At 49.7% G+C, this 15,904-nt stretch overlaps 1 protein-coding gene across 1 annotated transcript in view; it reads right to left on the minus strand.

Annotated features, from left to right (window-relative positions):
* Positions 1-13,030: 13,030 nt before the first annotated feature.
* LOC140394926 (guanine nucleotide-binding protein subunit alpha-14-like) overlaps positions 13,031-15,904 on the minus strand; it is a 39,067-nt gene continuing 36,193 nt past the window's right edge. The window contains exon 7 of the mRNA XM_072482119.1: positions 13,031-14,617. Within this exon, the coding sequence (XP_072338220.1) occupies positions 14,430-14,617 (188 nt within the window). The 3' untranslated portion in view covers positions 13,031-14,429. The remainder of the gene's footprint in view (positions 14,618-15,904) is intronic.

A 15,904-nucleotide genomic window follows, 5' to 3' on the forward strand; every position in this document is an offset into this window, starting at 1 on the left:
GTGAAGCTAGCGGGAGGTCTAATGTATACAAACTAGACTTGAACCATATGTATCAACAATTGGGCGAAGATTTGTTGCGATTAACGCCCACAGGGATTTGTTTCAGTACACCCGGTTACCCTTTGACGTGTCTTCAGCGTGTGCTATTTTCAGTGCACCATGGAAATTTTATTAAAAGAGCTAGCCAAAGTAGAGGTATACCTGGGTGATTGAGTCACAGGAGGATTCAAAGAGGTGGGGGTGCGACTTAAACGATAGAAGTGTACCTTTTGTGGTGATGTGCATTAATGTAAATACATGTAGGCTAGCTAGACACTAGAGAGAGCACCAAAGACATCACACACACACACACTCAACCAATAGATCAAGTAGATAGGACACGACCAATAGACATTCACGATACATAAGGAGGTGACACGACCACAGGGGGGCATTACACCAACCCATATATAAAGGACACACACACATGATCTGCCTCTTTCCAGTGGAGACAGTCAGTGAGTAGAAACACAGGGTTGATTCAATCCACCACGTGGATTGCAGCAACTGGTTAGTCAGTCTGGGTTGCTATAGTAGGATTAGCAGTAGTGTTGAACTCGAGTAATAGAAGTGTAAATAGTTTAATAAATGTGTTGAAGTTACCTCCATGTCTGAACCTTCCTTTGTCAAGTGCACCACAAGGAAGCCACTTATGTTACACCTACAACATAACAAATCACCTTTCATGCACACAATGAAGCATCAGCCCCTCAGAACGTGTTAGAACTGAAATCTATTTTTAAACGTCCAGTAAATATCAAGTCTCTCAACATTACTGGCACCGTTACATCTGCTTTGAAAGAAGCCACAAAAAGAAGCTTTTGAGAGAGTCAAACTTGCTTTACAATCTTCAGATTTGCTCGTCCATTCCGACCCAAAGGGAAAGATGCACCCAATGTGCGGTGCTTTGCCCTTTGGCATTGGGGGCAGCATTATTTCCAAGGATGGAAGACGGCTCAGAACGGTCTGTCGCTTTTGCATCACAAATCTTAACTGATGCTGAGAGAAAATACTCCCAAATTGAGAAAGAGGGCCGAGACATCATTTACGAGATTTTAAAATTCCACCAGTATGAGTACGGGCGTCTGTTCTTGTAAATAATTGTCTGTTCATAAATAGGGTAACAATTACCTTTAAGGGGGAGGGAGATGTGGTAGCGCGACACGGCACATGGAACGGGGGGTCCAAGACGGCAGAGTAGTGGTTGAGCGCTGCTCAGTCGACGGGCAGAGAGAGGGGGAGTAAGGTTACATTCATCATCCTCCCTGGTAATAGAGTTAAAGTCAAATCAACAATTGCATTAACTCCTGCCGTAAGCCTCGTGGTTGTTACAGAGGGTTAAAGCAATTGTGAGCAGTTTGCACAGCAGTCAAGACAGAGAAACCCAAAAGGGGTTGGTGTAAACTCCTGGACTGGATTTTCTGTTAAAGGTGCAGCAGAAGCTTTGTTTAAACGTGTCATTTGGAAAACCTGGTGTTGATTTTAGAATGCAAACTGATAAGGGAAACATTATCATGAGAGATTTTAAAGCCTGTTTTTGGAAGTTATTTTGGAAACTCATGTGATCATCGTCTGTAGGGGGAGGATTCTGCCGTGAAATCCACAGACACTAACTGGGGTCAGAGTGGATTGTGTGTATTTGTGGGCCTCTGTAGGGTGCTCTTTTACAGGATCAGTGCAGACTCGATGGGCCAAATGGCTTTCTTCTATGCACTGTAAGGATTCTATGAAAGGCTAGGAGCCCAGTGGCGAGTCACTCTCGCCCGACAAATTCTGTCCATCATCTACAAAGCACAATTCAGAAATGTAGAGCGCGATCGAAAGGCCATGTTCCACCTGAAAAGCAATCTGCTGCAGTGCAGCGTGGCTGATAGATGCCAAGACCCTGCTCCTGGGGTCTAGCCGACTCACAACGCCTTGAGATCTAACGCAATCTCCCAAGACGCTCTGTGAATGCCGCACATTGTGGGCGGAATCACCTTTTGGCACATCTGCATATTAGAGTGAGACAACTAGTCTCACTTTAATATGCAGTTTCCCAAGGTGTTGGGATCTATCCCCTTCGTCTCGCAGACCTCGGGTTTGGGCCGTTCAGTACTCTCTCTACAGAAGGGGACCAAACTGAACGGCATTCATGGGGGTCTCCCAGGGGATCAGAGGCCTCGAGGTGCTTGTCCTCTGAGCAGGGTGGTACCCTGGCACTTGTGCCATCCGGGCACACTGGCAGTGCCACTTGGGCATTAAGCTGGCACTGCTTGGGTTGCGGCTATGCGGAGCTAAGTTGCACATTTGGCAGCTTCCGCTAAAAACTGACTTTTGGACTCTGTTCAGGGCCCCCAACGGATTTTTTTGGCGTTTCCCGGTGTGGGAAGGAGATTGCAATAGTTCCCCGACAGTGTATGACTTGGACCAGGAGCGGGGCGACTAAAAAAGTGGTGGTGAACCCAAAGACGGTGCGAGGGAAGAAGAGCAAAATGGCGGTGTGCAGGGACCAGGCAGCGTAGATGCAGTGGGCGCGGGAGCAGCAGGAGGTTATCCAGCGCTGCTTCAGGGAGATTAAAACACACCTGCTGGAGCCGATGAAGGCTTCTATCGACAAGCTGCTGGAGACCCAGACGGCCCAGGGGGTGGCGATCCGCGAGGTCCGACAAAAGATCTCCGACAACGAGGACGAGATCTTGGGCCTTGCGGTAAAGGTGGAGGTGCTCCACAAGAAATGGCAGGAACGGTTCGAGGAGATGGAGAATCGGTCGAGGCGGAAGGATTTACGGATTCTGGGCCTCCCGGAGGGGCTGGAGGGGTCGGACGTGGGGGCCTATGTGGTCACCATGCTAAACTCACTGATGGGGCCCCTGGAGCTGGAAGGGGCCCATAGAGTGCTGGCGAGGAGGCCCAAGGCTAACGAGCCTCCGCGGGCGGTGCTGGTGAGGTTTCATCGGTTCGCTGATCGGGAGTGCGTGCTCAGGTGGGCCAAGAAAGAGAGGAACAGCAGGTGGGAGAAAGTGGAGGTTCGAATATACCAGGACTGGAGTGCGGAGGTGCTGTAGAAGAGGGCCGGGTACAATCGGGCAAAGGCGGTGCTGCATAGAAAGGGGATGAAGTTTGGCATGCTGCAGCCGGCGTGACTGTGGGTCACCTACAAGGACCGGCACCATTATTTTGAGTCTCCGGAGGAGGCGTGGGCCTTTGTCCAGGCCGAGAAGCTGGACACAAACAGGGTCGGGATGGGTGGTCGGGGATTGCTGTTGGGGTGTTACACTTTGAGGGGGGGTTCTTTGCTCTTATTTCTGTTTGGTTCGATGAGGGTGGTTAGGGTGGGTTGGACACTGTTTTGGTTGGGTATGTCGGCTGCGCTCTTGGAGGGGGGTAAGTAAATGGAGTAGGGATGGATGGCCGGTAGGGGGGATGGGGCCCCGCAGGGGAGGGTGAGGCCCGAGTCGGGGGTGAGGGGACTGGGCCTGTAAAAGGAGCTGCGTCAGAGGTGGCGGGGCCGGGCAGGTGGAAAGCGCGGGTTTTTTCCCGCGCTGAAGGCTGGAGGGGGAGGGGCGGGGCGGGAAGCGAGGGTTGTTTCCCGCGCTTGGGATGGAAGGGGGAGGCGGAGAGCCTGTGGTGGGTAATGGAGGAGGGTATGTCCCAAAATGGGAGGAGCCGAAGGAGAGGCACTAGTAGCCGGGGTCAGCAGGAGTCATCATACCTGCGGGAGTGCAATGGGGGAGTAAAGCAGCTAGGAGGGATCCTAGCTTGGGGGGGGGGGGACTGGGTTGCTGCTGCTATGGTCAAGGGGGAGCTGCAGCGAGTAGAGGGGGTTGGGACGGGGGTCTGCCGCCGTGGGGAACGGGCCGGGTGTGGGGTGCGGGCGCGTGGCTGGCCGAGGAGGGGTTATGGCTAGTTGGTGGGGTAGGGGGGCAGGTAGCCCCCTGATCCGGATGACAACCTGGTGTGTAAGGGGACTGAACAGGCCGGTCAAGCGGACCCGGGTGTTCGCGCACCTGAAGGGGCTGAAGGCGGATGTGGTCATGCTCCAAGGAGACACACCTGAAGGTGACAGGCCAGGTAAGATTGAGGAAAGGGTGGGTAGGTCAGGTGTTTCACTCTGGGCTGGATGCCAAAAATTGGGAGGTGGCAATCTTGGTGGGAAAGAGGGTGTCGTTCGAGGCGTCGAGCATTGTGACAGACAATGGCGGCAGGTATGTAATGGTAAGTGGTAAGCTGCAAGGGGAGAGGTGGGGCTGTTGACGGACGAGGAGGTGAGTGAGCGAGTCTGAGGAAGCATAGAGAGATACCTGGAGGCCAACGATAACGGGGAGGTCCGAGTGGGGATGGTATGGTAGGCGCTGAAGGCGGTCGTTTGGGGAGAGCTGATCTCCATTAGGGCCCACAAGGAAAGGAGAGAGCAGAGGGAGAGGCTGGTGGGGGAGATGGTGAGGGTAGACAGGAGGTATGCGGAGGTGCCGGAGGAGGAACTGTTGAGGAAGAGGTGTAGCCTCCAGGCCGAATTCGACCTGTTGACCGCCAGGAAGGCGGAGGTGCAGTGGAGGAAGGCCCAGGGGGCGATTTATGAGTATGGGGAAAAGGCAAGTCGGATGCTGGCGCATCAGCTTCGGAAGCGGGACGCAGCTAGGGAGATTGGGGGAGGTAAGGATAGGGGAGGGAGTGTGGTGCGGAGTGGGGTTGGCATCAATGGGGTCTTCAGGGACTTTTATGAGGAATTGTATCGGTCCAAGCCCCCACAGGAGCAGGGAGGGATGGGCTGCTTTCTGGACCAAGTGAGGTTTCCGAAGGTGGAGGAGGGACTAGTTGCGGGATTGGGGGCCCCGATTGGGCTGGAGGAGCTGGTCAAAGGGATAGGGAGCATGCAGGCAGGGAAGGCACCGGGGCCGGACGGTTTCCCAGTCGAATTCTACAAGAAATATGTGGACCTGTTGGGCCCGTTGCTAGTTAGGACCTTCAATGTGGCAAGGGGGGGGTGGGGCTTTGCCCCCGACGATGTCCCGGGCACTGATCTCCTTGATCCTGAAGCGGGACAAGGATCCCCTGCAGTGTGGGTCTTTACAGGCCGATTTTGTTGTTAAATGTAGATGCCAAGGTGCTGGCGAAGGTCTTAGCCACGAGAATTGAGGATTGTGTGCAGCAGGTGATCCACGAAGACCAGACTGGGTTTGTGAAGGGGAGGCAGTTGAACGCGCATGTACGGAAGCTCCTGAACGTTATTATGATGCCGGCGAGGGAGGGGGAGGCGGAGATAGTGGTGGCGATGGACGCTGAGAAGGCCTACGATAGGGTAGAGTGGGGGTACTTGTGGGAGGTGCTGAAGAGGTTCGCGTTTGGGGAGGGGTTTGTCAGGTGGGTTAGGTTGTTGTACGAGGTCCCGATGGCGAATGTGGCCACGAACAAGAGGAGGTCTGAGTACTTTTGGTTGCATCGCGAGACGAGGCAGGGGTGTCCCCTGTCCCCCCTGCTCTTCGCACTGGCGATTGAACCCCTGGCTATGGCACGGGGTTGGGGCGGGGGGAACATAGGGTGTCGCTCTATGCGGACGACTTGCTGTTATATGTGGCGGACCCGGTGGGGGGAATGCCGGAGGTAATGAAGATCCTCAGAAAGTTCGGGGATTTCTCAGGGTACAAGCTCAACATGGGGAAGAGCAAGTTGTTTGTGGTTCACCCAGGGGACCAGGAGAGGGGGATTGGCGAGCTCCCACTAAAAAGGGCGGAGAGGAGCTTCAGGTATTTGGGGGTCCAGGTGGCCAGGAGCTGGGGGGCCCTGCATAGACTTAATTTCACGAGGCTGGTGGAGCAAATGGAGGAGGAGTTCAAGGGGTGGGTCGCGTTGCCGCTGTCCCTGGCGGGTAGGGTGCAGACAGTTAAGATGACGGTGCTCCCAAGGTTTTTGTTCCTGTTCCAGTGCCTCCCCGTGTTTATCCCAAAGGCCTTCTTTAGGCGGGTCAACAGGAGCATAACGGGGTTTGTGTGGGCGCGAGGGACTTCGAGGGTGAGAAGAGTGTTCCTGGAGCGGAGTAGGTATGGGGGGGCTGGCACTGCCCAACCTCTGTGGGTACTACTGGGCCGCCAATGCGGTGATGGTGCGCAAGTGGGTGATGGAGGGGGAGGGGCTGCATGGAAGAGGCTGGAGGTGGCTTCTTGTGAGGGTACAAGTCTGGAGGCAATGGCAACGGCGCTGCTGCCGCTCCCTCCAATGAGGTATACCACGAGCCCGGTAGTGGCGGCTACCCTCAAAATCTGGGGGCAGTGAAGACGGCATAGGGGGGAAGTTGGGGCCTCGGTGTGGACCCCAATACGGGGGAACCACCGGTTTGTTCCAGGGAGAATAGATGGAGGGTTTTCGGGGTGGCACAGGGCAGGGATAAGAAGGTTGGGGGACCTGTTCATGGACGGGAAGTTCGCGAGCCTGGGTGAGCTGGAGAAGTATGGGCTCCCCCTGGGTAACACCTTCAGGTACTTACAGGTAAGGGCGTTTGCCAGGCGGCAAGTGGTGGAATTCCCGCGGCTGCTGCCACGCACAGTACAGGACAGGGTGCTCTCGGGGGTGGGTTGGAGAGCGGAAGATCTCGGAAACTTACCAGGTGACGCAGGAGGAGGAGGAGGCCTCGGTGGTGGAGTTGAAAGGTAAGTGGGAGGAGGAGTTGGGAGAGGAGATCGAAGAGGGGACGTGGGCAGATGCCTTAGGGAGGGTGAACTCCTCCTCTTTGTGCGTGAGGCTCAGCTTCATACAGTTTAAGGTGCTGCACAGGGCACACATGACCGGGACAAGGATGAGCCGGTTCTTTGGGGGTGAGGACAGGTGTGTTAGGTGCTCAGGGAGCCCAGCAAATCACACCCATATGTTCTGGGCATGCCCAGCACTGGAGGAGTTTTGGAAGGGCGTAGCGAGGACGGTGTCGAGGGTGGTAGGATCCAGGGTCAAGCCGGGCTGGGGGCTCGCAATATTTGGGGTTGCAGGGGAGCCGGGAGTGCAGGAGGCGAAAGAGGCCAGTATTCTGGCCTTTGCGTCCCTGGTAGCCCGGCGGAGGATTCTTCTTCAGTGGAGGGATGCAAGGCCCCCAAGCGTGGAATCCTGGATCAATGATATGGCGGGGTTTATTAAATTGGAGAGGCTGAAATTTGCCTTAAGGGGATCGGTACAAGGATTCTTTAGACGGTGGCAACCATTCTTTGTCTACCATTCTGCCAGGAAGTCAATGGCCAGCAGCAGCAGCAACCCGTTTGGGTGGGGGGGGGTCTATTTTATTTTTGTTTATTTACCCTGGGGGATCAGAGGGGGTGTATATATTTGCTATGTTTGCTTTGTGTTAACTCGGGGTGTTAATTTATTATTTATGTAGAGGGGGAGGGGGGCATGGGAGTTGTTTTACTTTGTTCTGTATTTAATTCTACTGGGTTTCTTTTTCATTCTGTTGTTGATATTTTGTGAAAACCCAAATAAAAATTATTTTTTTAAAAAACCTGGCACTGTTTGGGTGCCAGGGTGACACTGCCAGCTGGCAGGCGCACTGCCAGGGTACCAGCTTGGCACTGGCAAGATGCCAAGCTGGCATTTGCACGGCGCGATCGGGCCGGGGGGGGGGGGGTGCGGGGGGACTTGGGGACACCTCACAATGAGTTCAAGCTTGAGGGCCTCCTCATAAGTGAGTTGGAACTTGGGGGTGGGATCGGAGGTTGTGTCATGAGCTCCATTTTTAAATGGCATCCCAATCTCTCGTTACACTGGGGAGGTCCGGTGAGCGGAGCTCCTCAGTGCAGAAAACGAGGCTGGGGTGAGATCTACCACATGTTCCACACTAAGGCCCACTGTCAAACCATAAAGCGTCTAAGTGTTAAAGAGCAGGGTATGTCTCGGCGGTGAGAGTGCCAGGAAACATGGGGTAAACGCGCTCGTTGTGGGACTTTGTTCCCATTTAGTTAAATCGCGCCAGTAATGAATAATCTCCATTTGCCTGGATGAGTGCAGCTCCAACAACACTCAAGAGGCTTGACGCCATCCAGGGCAAAGAAAACTACTTGATTGCTATTCCTTCGGCGAACACTCAATCCCTCCACCACTGACGAACAGTGTCAGCCGTGTGTACCATCTACAAGATGTACTGTAGGAACTCACCTTGGACAGCACCTACCAAAATCCACAACAGCTACCATCGAGAAGGACAAGAGATACCTGGGAACCCCACCACCTGGTGGATCCCCTCCAAGTAACTCACCATCCTGACTTGGAAATATATCAATGTTCCTTCTCCGTCGCCGGATCAAAATCCTGGAATTTCCTCCCTAACAACATTCTGGGTATACCTACATCACAGGGACTGCAGCGGTTCAAGAAGGCAGCTCACCATCACCGTTATCTGGACCACTGGGAGCTCTTCCAGGGCAGGTGTGACCTCTATAAGAATGACTGGTTGCATCTAAACTGGAGAGGCATAAATATCCTGACCGCGGGGTTTGCTAGTGACACACGGGAGGGTTTAAACTAGGTTGGTGGGTACCGGAGCAATAGGTCAGGTGGTGACAAAATTGAGGGAGAACTAGGGAATAGGGCCAGTAAGGCTCTGAGGAAGAGCAGACAGGGAGATGTTGCTGAAAACAGCAGAACTGGTGGCCTGAAGTGGATATGTTTTAATGCAAGAAGTATAACCGGTAAGGCAGATGAACTTAGAGCTTGGATTAGTACTTGGAACTGTGATGTTGTTGCCATTACAGATACCTGGTTGCAGGAAGGACAGGATTGGCAGCTAAACGTTCCAGGATTTAGATGTTTCAGGCGGGATAGAGGGGGATGTAAAAGGGGTGGAGGAGTTGCGCTACTGGTTAGGGAGAATATCACAGCTGTACTGCGGGAGGACACATTTTGGAAAGGAGTAAAAGCAACAAGTTTGTTGTGATGGGAGACTTTAACTTCCCCAATATTGACTGGGACTCACTTAGTGCTAGGGGCTTGGACGGGGCAGAGTTTGTAAGGAGCAGCCAGGAGGGCTTCTTAAAACAATATGTAGATAGTCCAACTAGGGAAGGGGTTATACTGGACCTGGTATTGGGGAATGAGCCCGGCCAGGTGGTAGAAGTTTCAGTAGGGGAGCATTTCGGGAACAGTGACCACAATTCAGTAAGTTTTAAAGTGCTGGTGGACAAGGATAAGAGAGTGAATGTGCTAAATTGGGGGAAGGCTAATTATAACAATATTAGGCAGGAACTGAAGAACCAAGATTGGGGGCGGATGTTTGAGGGAAACCAACATCTGACATGTGGGAGGCTTTCAAATGTCAGTTGAATGGAATTCAGGACCGGCATGTTCCTGTGAGGAAGAAGGATAAATACGGCAAATTTCAGGAACCTTGGATAACGAGAGATATTATCGGTCTCATTAAAAAGAAAAAGGAGGCATTCCTCAGGGTTACAAGGCAGGGAACAGACGAAGCCTGTGTGGGATATAAGGAGTAGGAAGGAACTTAAGCAAAGAGTCAGGAGGGCTAAAAGGGGTCACGAAAAGTCATTGGCAAATAGGGTTAAGGATAATCCCAAGGCTTTTTACACGTACGTAAAAGGCAAGAGGGTAGCCAGGGAAAGGGTGGGCCCACTGAAGGGCAGGCTAGGGAATCTATGTTTGGACCCAAAGGAAATGGGCGGGGTACTAAATTAATACTTTGCATCAGTATTCACCAAAGAGAAGGAATTGGTGGATGTTGAATCTGGAGAAGGGTGTGTAGATAGCCTGGGTCACATTGAGATCCAAAAAGACACGGTGTTGGGCATCTTGAAAAATATTACGGCAGATAAGCCCCCAGGGTCTGATGGGATCTACCCCAGAATACTGAAGGAGGCTAGAGAGGAAATTGCTGAGGCCTTGACAGAAATCTTTGGATCCTCACTGTCTTCAAGTGATGTCCTGGAGGACTGGAGAATAGCCAATGTTGTTCCTTTGTTTAAGAAGGGTAGCAAGGATAATCCAGAGAACTAAAGGCCGGTGAGCCTTACGTCAGTGGTAGGGAAAGTACTGGAGAGAATGCTTCGAGACAGGATCTACTCCTATTTGGAAGCAAATGGACGTATTAGTGAGAGGCAGCACGGTTTTGTGAAGGGGAGGTCGTATCTCACTAACTTGATAGTTTTTCGAGGAGGTCACAAAGATGATTGATGCAGGTAGGGCAGTGGATGTTGTCCAAATGGACTTCAGTAAGGCTTTTGACAAGGTCCCTCATCGTAGACTGGTACAAAAGGTGAAGTCACATGGGATCAGGGGTGAGCTGGCAAGGTGGATACAGAACTGGCTAGGTCATAGGCAGAGAGTAGCAATGGAAGGATGCTTTTCTAATTGGAGGGCTGTGACCAGTGGTGTTCCACAGGGATCAGTGCTGGGACCTTTGCTGTTCGTAGTATATATAAATGATTTGGAGGAAAATGTAACTGGTCTGATTAGTAAGTTTGCAGACGTCACAAAGGTTGGTGGAATTGGGGATAACGATGAGGACTGTCAGAGGATACAGCAGGATTTAGATGGTTTGGGGGCTTGGGTGGAGAGATGGCAGATGGAGTTTAATCCGGACAAATGTGAGGTAATGCATTTTGGAAGGTCTCATGCAGGTAGGGAATATACAGTGAATGATAGAACCCTCAAGAGTATTGAAAGTCAGAGAGATCTAAGTGTACAGGTCCACAGGTCACTGAAAGGGGCAACACAGGTGGAGAAGGTAGTCAAGAAGGCATACGGCATGCTTGCCTTCATTGGCCAGGGCACTGAGTATAAAAATTGGCAAGTCATGTTGCAGCTGAATAGAAACCTTAGTTATGCTACACTTGGGAGTATAGTGTTCAATTCTGATCGCCACACTACCAGAAGGATGGTAGTGGTTGGTGACCAGTAGGGGCTGGTTTAGCACACTGGGCTAAATCGCTGACTTTGAAAGCAGACCAAGGCAGGCCAGCAGCACGGTTCAATTCCCATACCAGCCTCCCCACCAGGCGCTGGAATGTGGTGACTGGGGCTTTTCACAGTAACTTAATTTGAAGCCGACTTGTGACAATAAGCGATTTTCATTTTCATTTCATTTCATGTGGAGGCTTTAGAGAGGATGCAGAATAGATTTACCAGGATGTTGCTCGGTATGGAGGGCATTAATTATGAGGAGAGGTTAAATAAACTCGGTTTGTTCTCACTGGAATGATGGAGGTTGAGGGGCGACCTGATAGAGTTCTACAAAATTATGAGGGGCATAGACAGAGTGGATAGTCAGAGGCTTTTTCCCAGGGTAGACGGGTCAATTACTCGGGGGCATAGGTTTAAGGTGCGAGGGGCAAGGTTTAGAGGAGATGTACGAGGCAAGTTTTTATACACAGAGGGTAGTGGGTGCCTGGGACTCGCTGCCGGAGGAGGTGGTGGAAGCAGGGACGATAGTGATGTTTAAGAGGCATCTTGACAAATACATGAACAGGATGGGAATAGAGGGATACGGACCCTGGAAGTGCAGAAGATTTTAGTTTAGACGGACAGCATGTTCGGCACAGGTTTGGAGGGCCGAAGGACCTGTTCCTGTGCTGTACTTTTCTTTGTTCTTTGTCAAGGACAACTAGGGATGGGCAACACATGCTGGCCTAACCAGCGAGGCCCACATCCCGTAAATGAATAAAAAAAGAACTAGAAGGCACAGATTCAAAATAATGGGCAAAAAGGGTGCGAGTGATGGGAGGAAAATCTTTTCACCCAGAGGGTTGTTGGAGTCCAGACGAATATTCCAGGAAAGTAGTGATGGCAGTCGGTTTGAGCGAGGCATTCAAAAGGGAATTGGGTTGCTATCTGAAAAGAGGGAATGTGCAAAGGGGTAAGGCGGGGTGTGGAATTGGGTAGAATGCTCTTTCAGAGTGCCTGCGCAGACTCAATGGGCCGAATGGCCTCCTTCTGCACCCTACAGATTGTGATTTTATGAACGAGGCTACATGCCTCATTGTTATTCCCCAGTTGGAATTTAACTGAGGTCAACCAGGTTTCCCAAGCCCCTTTCTGTGAAAACAAAGGTGAAAGCATCTAGTTCCAAATTGCAGAATATTATTAAGCATAAAAAGAAGAGGAAACCAGTAAATCAGGTACTGGTGATTAGGTCACTCCAGTTGAGTGTTAAAATTCTGAAAATGGAAAGAGGAAGGGAGGACTGAGGGAAATAACAATTTCTGCAGTTTTAATGGCCTGGGAAAAAAAGTGTTAAAATAATAATCGCTTATTGTCACAAGTCGGCTTCAATTAAGTTACTGTGAATAGCCGCTAGTCGCCACATTCCGGCGCCTGTTCGGGGAGGCCGGTAGGGGAATGATGTGTTAAAATATTTGTGAAGTACCAAACCATGTTTTTCTTAATGTGGGCACTCTTAAATGTATCATAGAATTATAAATTTTATTCAAATGAAGTAATCCTGGTCTTTAATTAGCATATGGTCTAAAAAAAATCAGTGCTTCACTGACAATAGAAATTTTGAAAGACGCAATTCTGGAGTTGCCCAGGAAATGCATTGTAATCCATGAAGACGGTGCGCAAAATATATACAAAAGCAAATTTCAAAATGTTGTTTAACCATATTTGTGTAATCCATAGGTTATTATTCACATTATCCTGACATTACCACATTGTACCCTCTCAAATATTTCCATGCACCAAACTTTTTCTGTTCCACTACCAAGATGGGCTGTTTAAAGTTTGATTGTGGATGGTGCAGATCCAGTTAAAGGAGCCATTCCTATGGCGAAGAGTTAGGGGACAGCCAATAACCGGCTGGTTCCCAATCCTCGCTGTCCCAATGCTGAGCCTGTGTCACAAGAAATGCACGATCTGCCAGCCTGAGATTTTCCTCAATCTGTTATGAAAGTTTTAAAAATTAATAACTTAAAAGTTTTAACTAATAACAAAGCGCAAGAACTAATTGGGTACATTTTTAGCAGGTGAATGTGGAGAAGTGACTTGCTAGGCGATACAAGATGAAGGGGGAGACAGCATCATCAATATTTTAAATTGTCGCTTTATTCAAAACCACTTTTTGGTAAGTTCCTTCACCGTATTCCTCTACTGGTTAATAGCAACAACTTGCATTTATATAGCGCCTTCAGTAAAGTTAATAAGCCAGGGTTTAAAAAAAAATAATTTTGAAAATGCTCTACGGCACACTGAGGTCAAATTGTATCATCACAAGCTGTTGGGAGACTGGGCAAATTTACAACTTGCCACCCACGCCTAAAACTAGCATTGCAGATTGGCTACTGATTTAATAACCGTGTAATTTTCAGCATCCTTGTGCTAAGGGTATCAAGATCTGAACTGTTTCCTGCTCCGAATCATTGTCCACTGAGTTCACTCCTGGAAGTACAACTGTGTGGACAATATGAGAGGCTTGTGATGCCCCTGCAGTTGAATAATCTGTGAACGTCGGTGAACAAGGTTGACAAATGAACAACCGGGATGAGGCAGACCGTGCCTATAGAAGCAGAGCTTGATAAGGGGTCGACAGTCCCAGCAGCGGGCGGCAGAGGTGGACCATCGATGATGAAGAAAAGTCTGTATTATTCTAAAACAGTCGCAAACTGGAGTGCGTGAGCTGACGGCGCTGAGCAGAAGGAGGGAAAACGAGGCTAGCTGAAGATTTTAAACTGTCAAGAGCTGGCTTCACTTTCGATCACTGGTCCAGGAACCAGTCTTGACATCTTTCGAAACACTGACACTACAACACCTCACTATTCAGTTCGTACCAATTGCAACCATGTTGGTCGTCACTTCAGCTCTTCGCAAAGGAAGATGTTCACTTCACTCGCCGTTTGAGAATTTAGCTGAAGATACAACAACAGGGGACGAGCAGAAAAAACCATAAAAAGCGCAGGCTCTCTACTTGCACACTGTGAATGACACTCCCTGCTCCTGGCGAACCATGTTCCTATCGCTCCCGTGTAGTGGATTAATGGCCTCCGCCATAATTATTTTCAGTTTACCTCCGAATCTGGGATCAGTCAGCAACTCTGCAAATGACTTCTCCTGATTATGTAAAGTAATGAAACAACCCAACTTTTAGAAAACATGTATCTATAATATAATTAATTCATCATTTGACCATCCCTCCCTGGTTGATCTTCTGTTAAGGCTTTGCTGATTCCCGGCATTTCCAGGGAACTGGTCCATATTATCAAGGGAATATTCCCAGAAACATTTGATTTTGGTGATGAGTATTTTTCAAAACTGTGACGCAACAGCAGAGAGACTGTAGAAACCCCTGTCATTGATAGATGTGTCCATGTGGTTTTTAAGGAATTTTATGTTTCTGAGGGATGTCGGGTAGGGAAGGTTAAAGTCACCACCTTTGCTAAGGGTACAAAACTCAAGTGCATTGTTTGCTGGAATTTCCTCCTGTCTTTCTACAATAAATCCAGGTTTCGAAGGATCTTCAAGAAGACTGCGTCCTTGATGTCCGCGTAGACCTTGCGGATATTATCTGTGTCCGTGGCACAGGTGGTGTGACAGTAAATATCTCTTCCGTCTTTAATTTGCCCCTTGTACATCTTTAGGATAAAGTTCATGGCATCCTCAGCATTTCTTTTAGCGCCTGAAGGCAAAGAAAGACTTGCGTTTATATAACTCTTTACATGGCCACGGGACATCTGCAAGCACTTTACAGCCAATGAAATACTTTTGAATTGTGGTCCCTAAAATGAAACACTGCAGCCAATATTCGCTCAGCAAACTGTGGCAACCAGATAATGATTCTTTTGCGTTCTTGATTGAGGGGTAAATAATGGTCAGGACAACAGGAGTAGCTCCCCTGCTCTCTTTCGATATAGGGACTTGGGCTCTTTTGCATCCACACAAGCAAGCAGACAGACCCTCGGTTTGACATCCCTGTGAAATTTTGTAGATCTCTATCCAGTCTCCCCTCGGCCTCCATCTTTCCTGTAAAAACAATCCTAGTTTATTCAACCTCTCCTCATAGCCAACACCCTCGAGACCAGGCAACATCCTGGTGGACCATCTTTGCACTCTCTCCGAAGCTTCCACGTCCTTTTGATAATGTGGTGACCAGAACTGCACGCAATACTCCAATGTGACCTAACCAAGATTTTATATAGCTGCAACATGATTTCCCAACTTCTGTACTCAATGCCCTGGCTGATGAAGGCAAGCGAGCATGCCATGTGCCTTTCTAATCTCCTTGGCCATCTGTGTTTCCATTTTTAAGTAACTGTGGACCTGCACCCCCAGATCCCTTTGTATGTTAATGGTCCTAACGGTTTTGCCATTTACAGTATAATTCATACCGAGATTTGATCCTCCAAAATGCATCACCTCGCATTTGTCCGGATTAAACTCCATCTGCCATTTCTGTGCCCAAGTTTCCAATCTATCTATATCCTGTTGTGTCCTCTGAAATCTTCGGCACTATCAGCAACTCCGCCAATCTTCGTGTCATCCACAAACTTACTAATCAGACCACCCATATTTTCCTCCAAATCATTTATGTATGCTACGAACAACAGAGGTCCCAGCACTGATCCATGTGGAACACCACTGGCTACAGATCTCCATTCTGAAAACACCCTTCTACCGCTACTCTCTGTCTTCTATAACCAAGCCAGTTCTGTATCCATCTAATCAGCCCACTCCGAATCCTGTGTGATTTACATTTTTGGACCGGTCTGACATTTGGGACCTTATTAAAGTCCATATAAACTACATCCATGTCAATTTCCCAAAACCATGCTGCCTGTCACTAACAGTCCATTTTTTTCTCCAAATGTGCATATATCCAGTGGACCCAAGGAAAGGGAATTTGTTGAATGTTTACAGGAGGGCTTTTGGAACAGCTTGTGATGGAGCCCACGAGGGAACAGACCAT

The sequence above is a fragment of the Scyliorhinus torazame genome, chromosome 18, assembly GCF_047496885.1.
Source record: "Scyliorhinus torazame isolate Kashiwa2021f chromosome 18, sScyTor2.1, whole genome shotgun sequence".
Classification (NCBI taxonomy): Eukaryota; Metazoa; Chordata; class Chondrichthyes; order Carcharhiniformes; family Scyliorhinidae; genus Scyliorhinus; species Scyliorhinus torazame.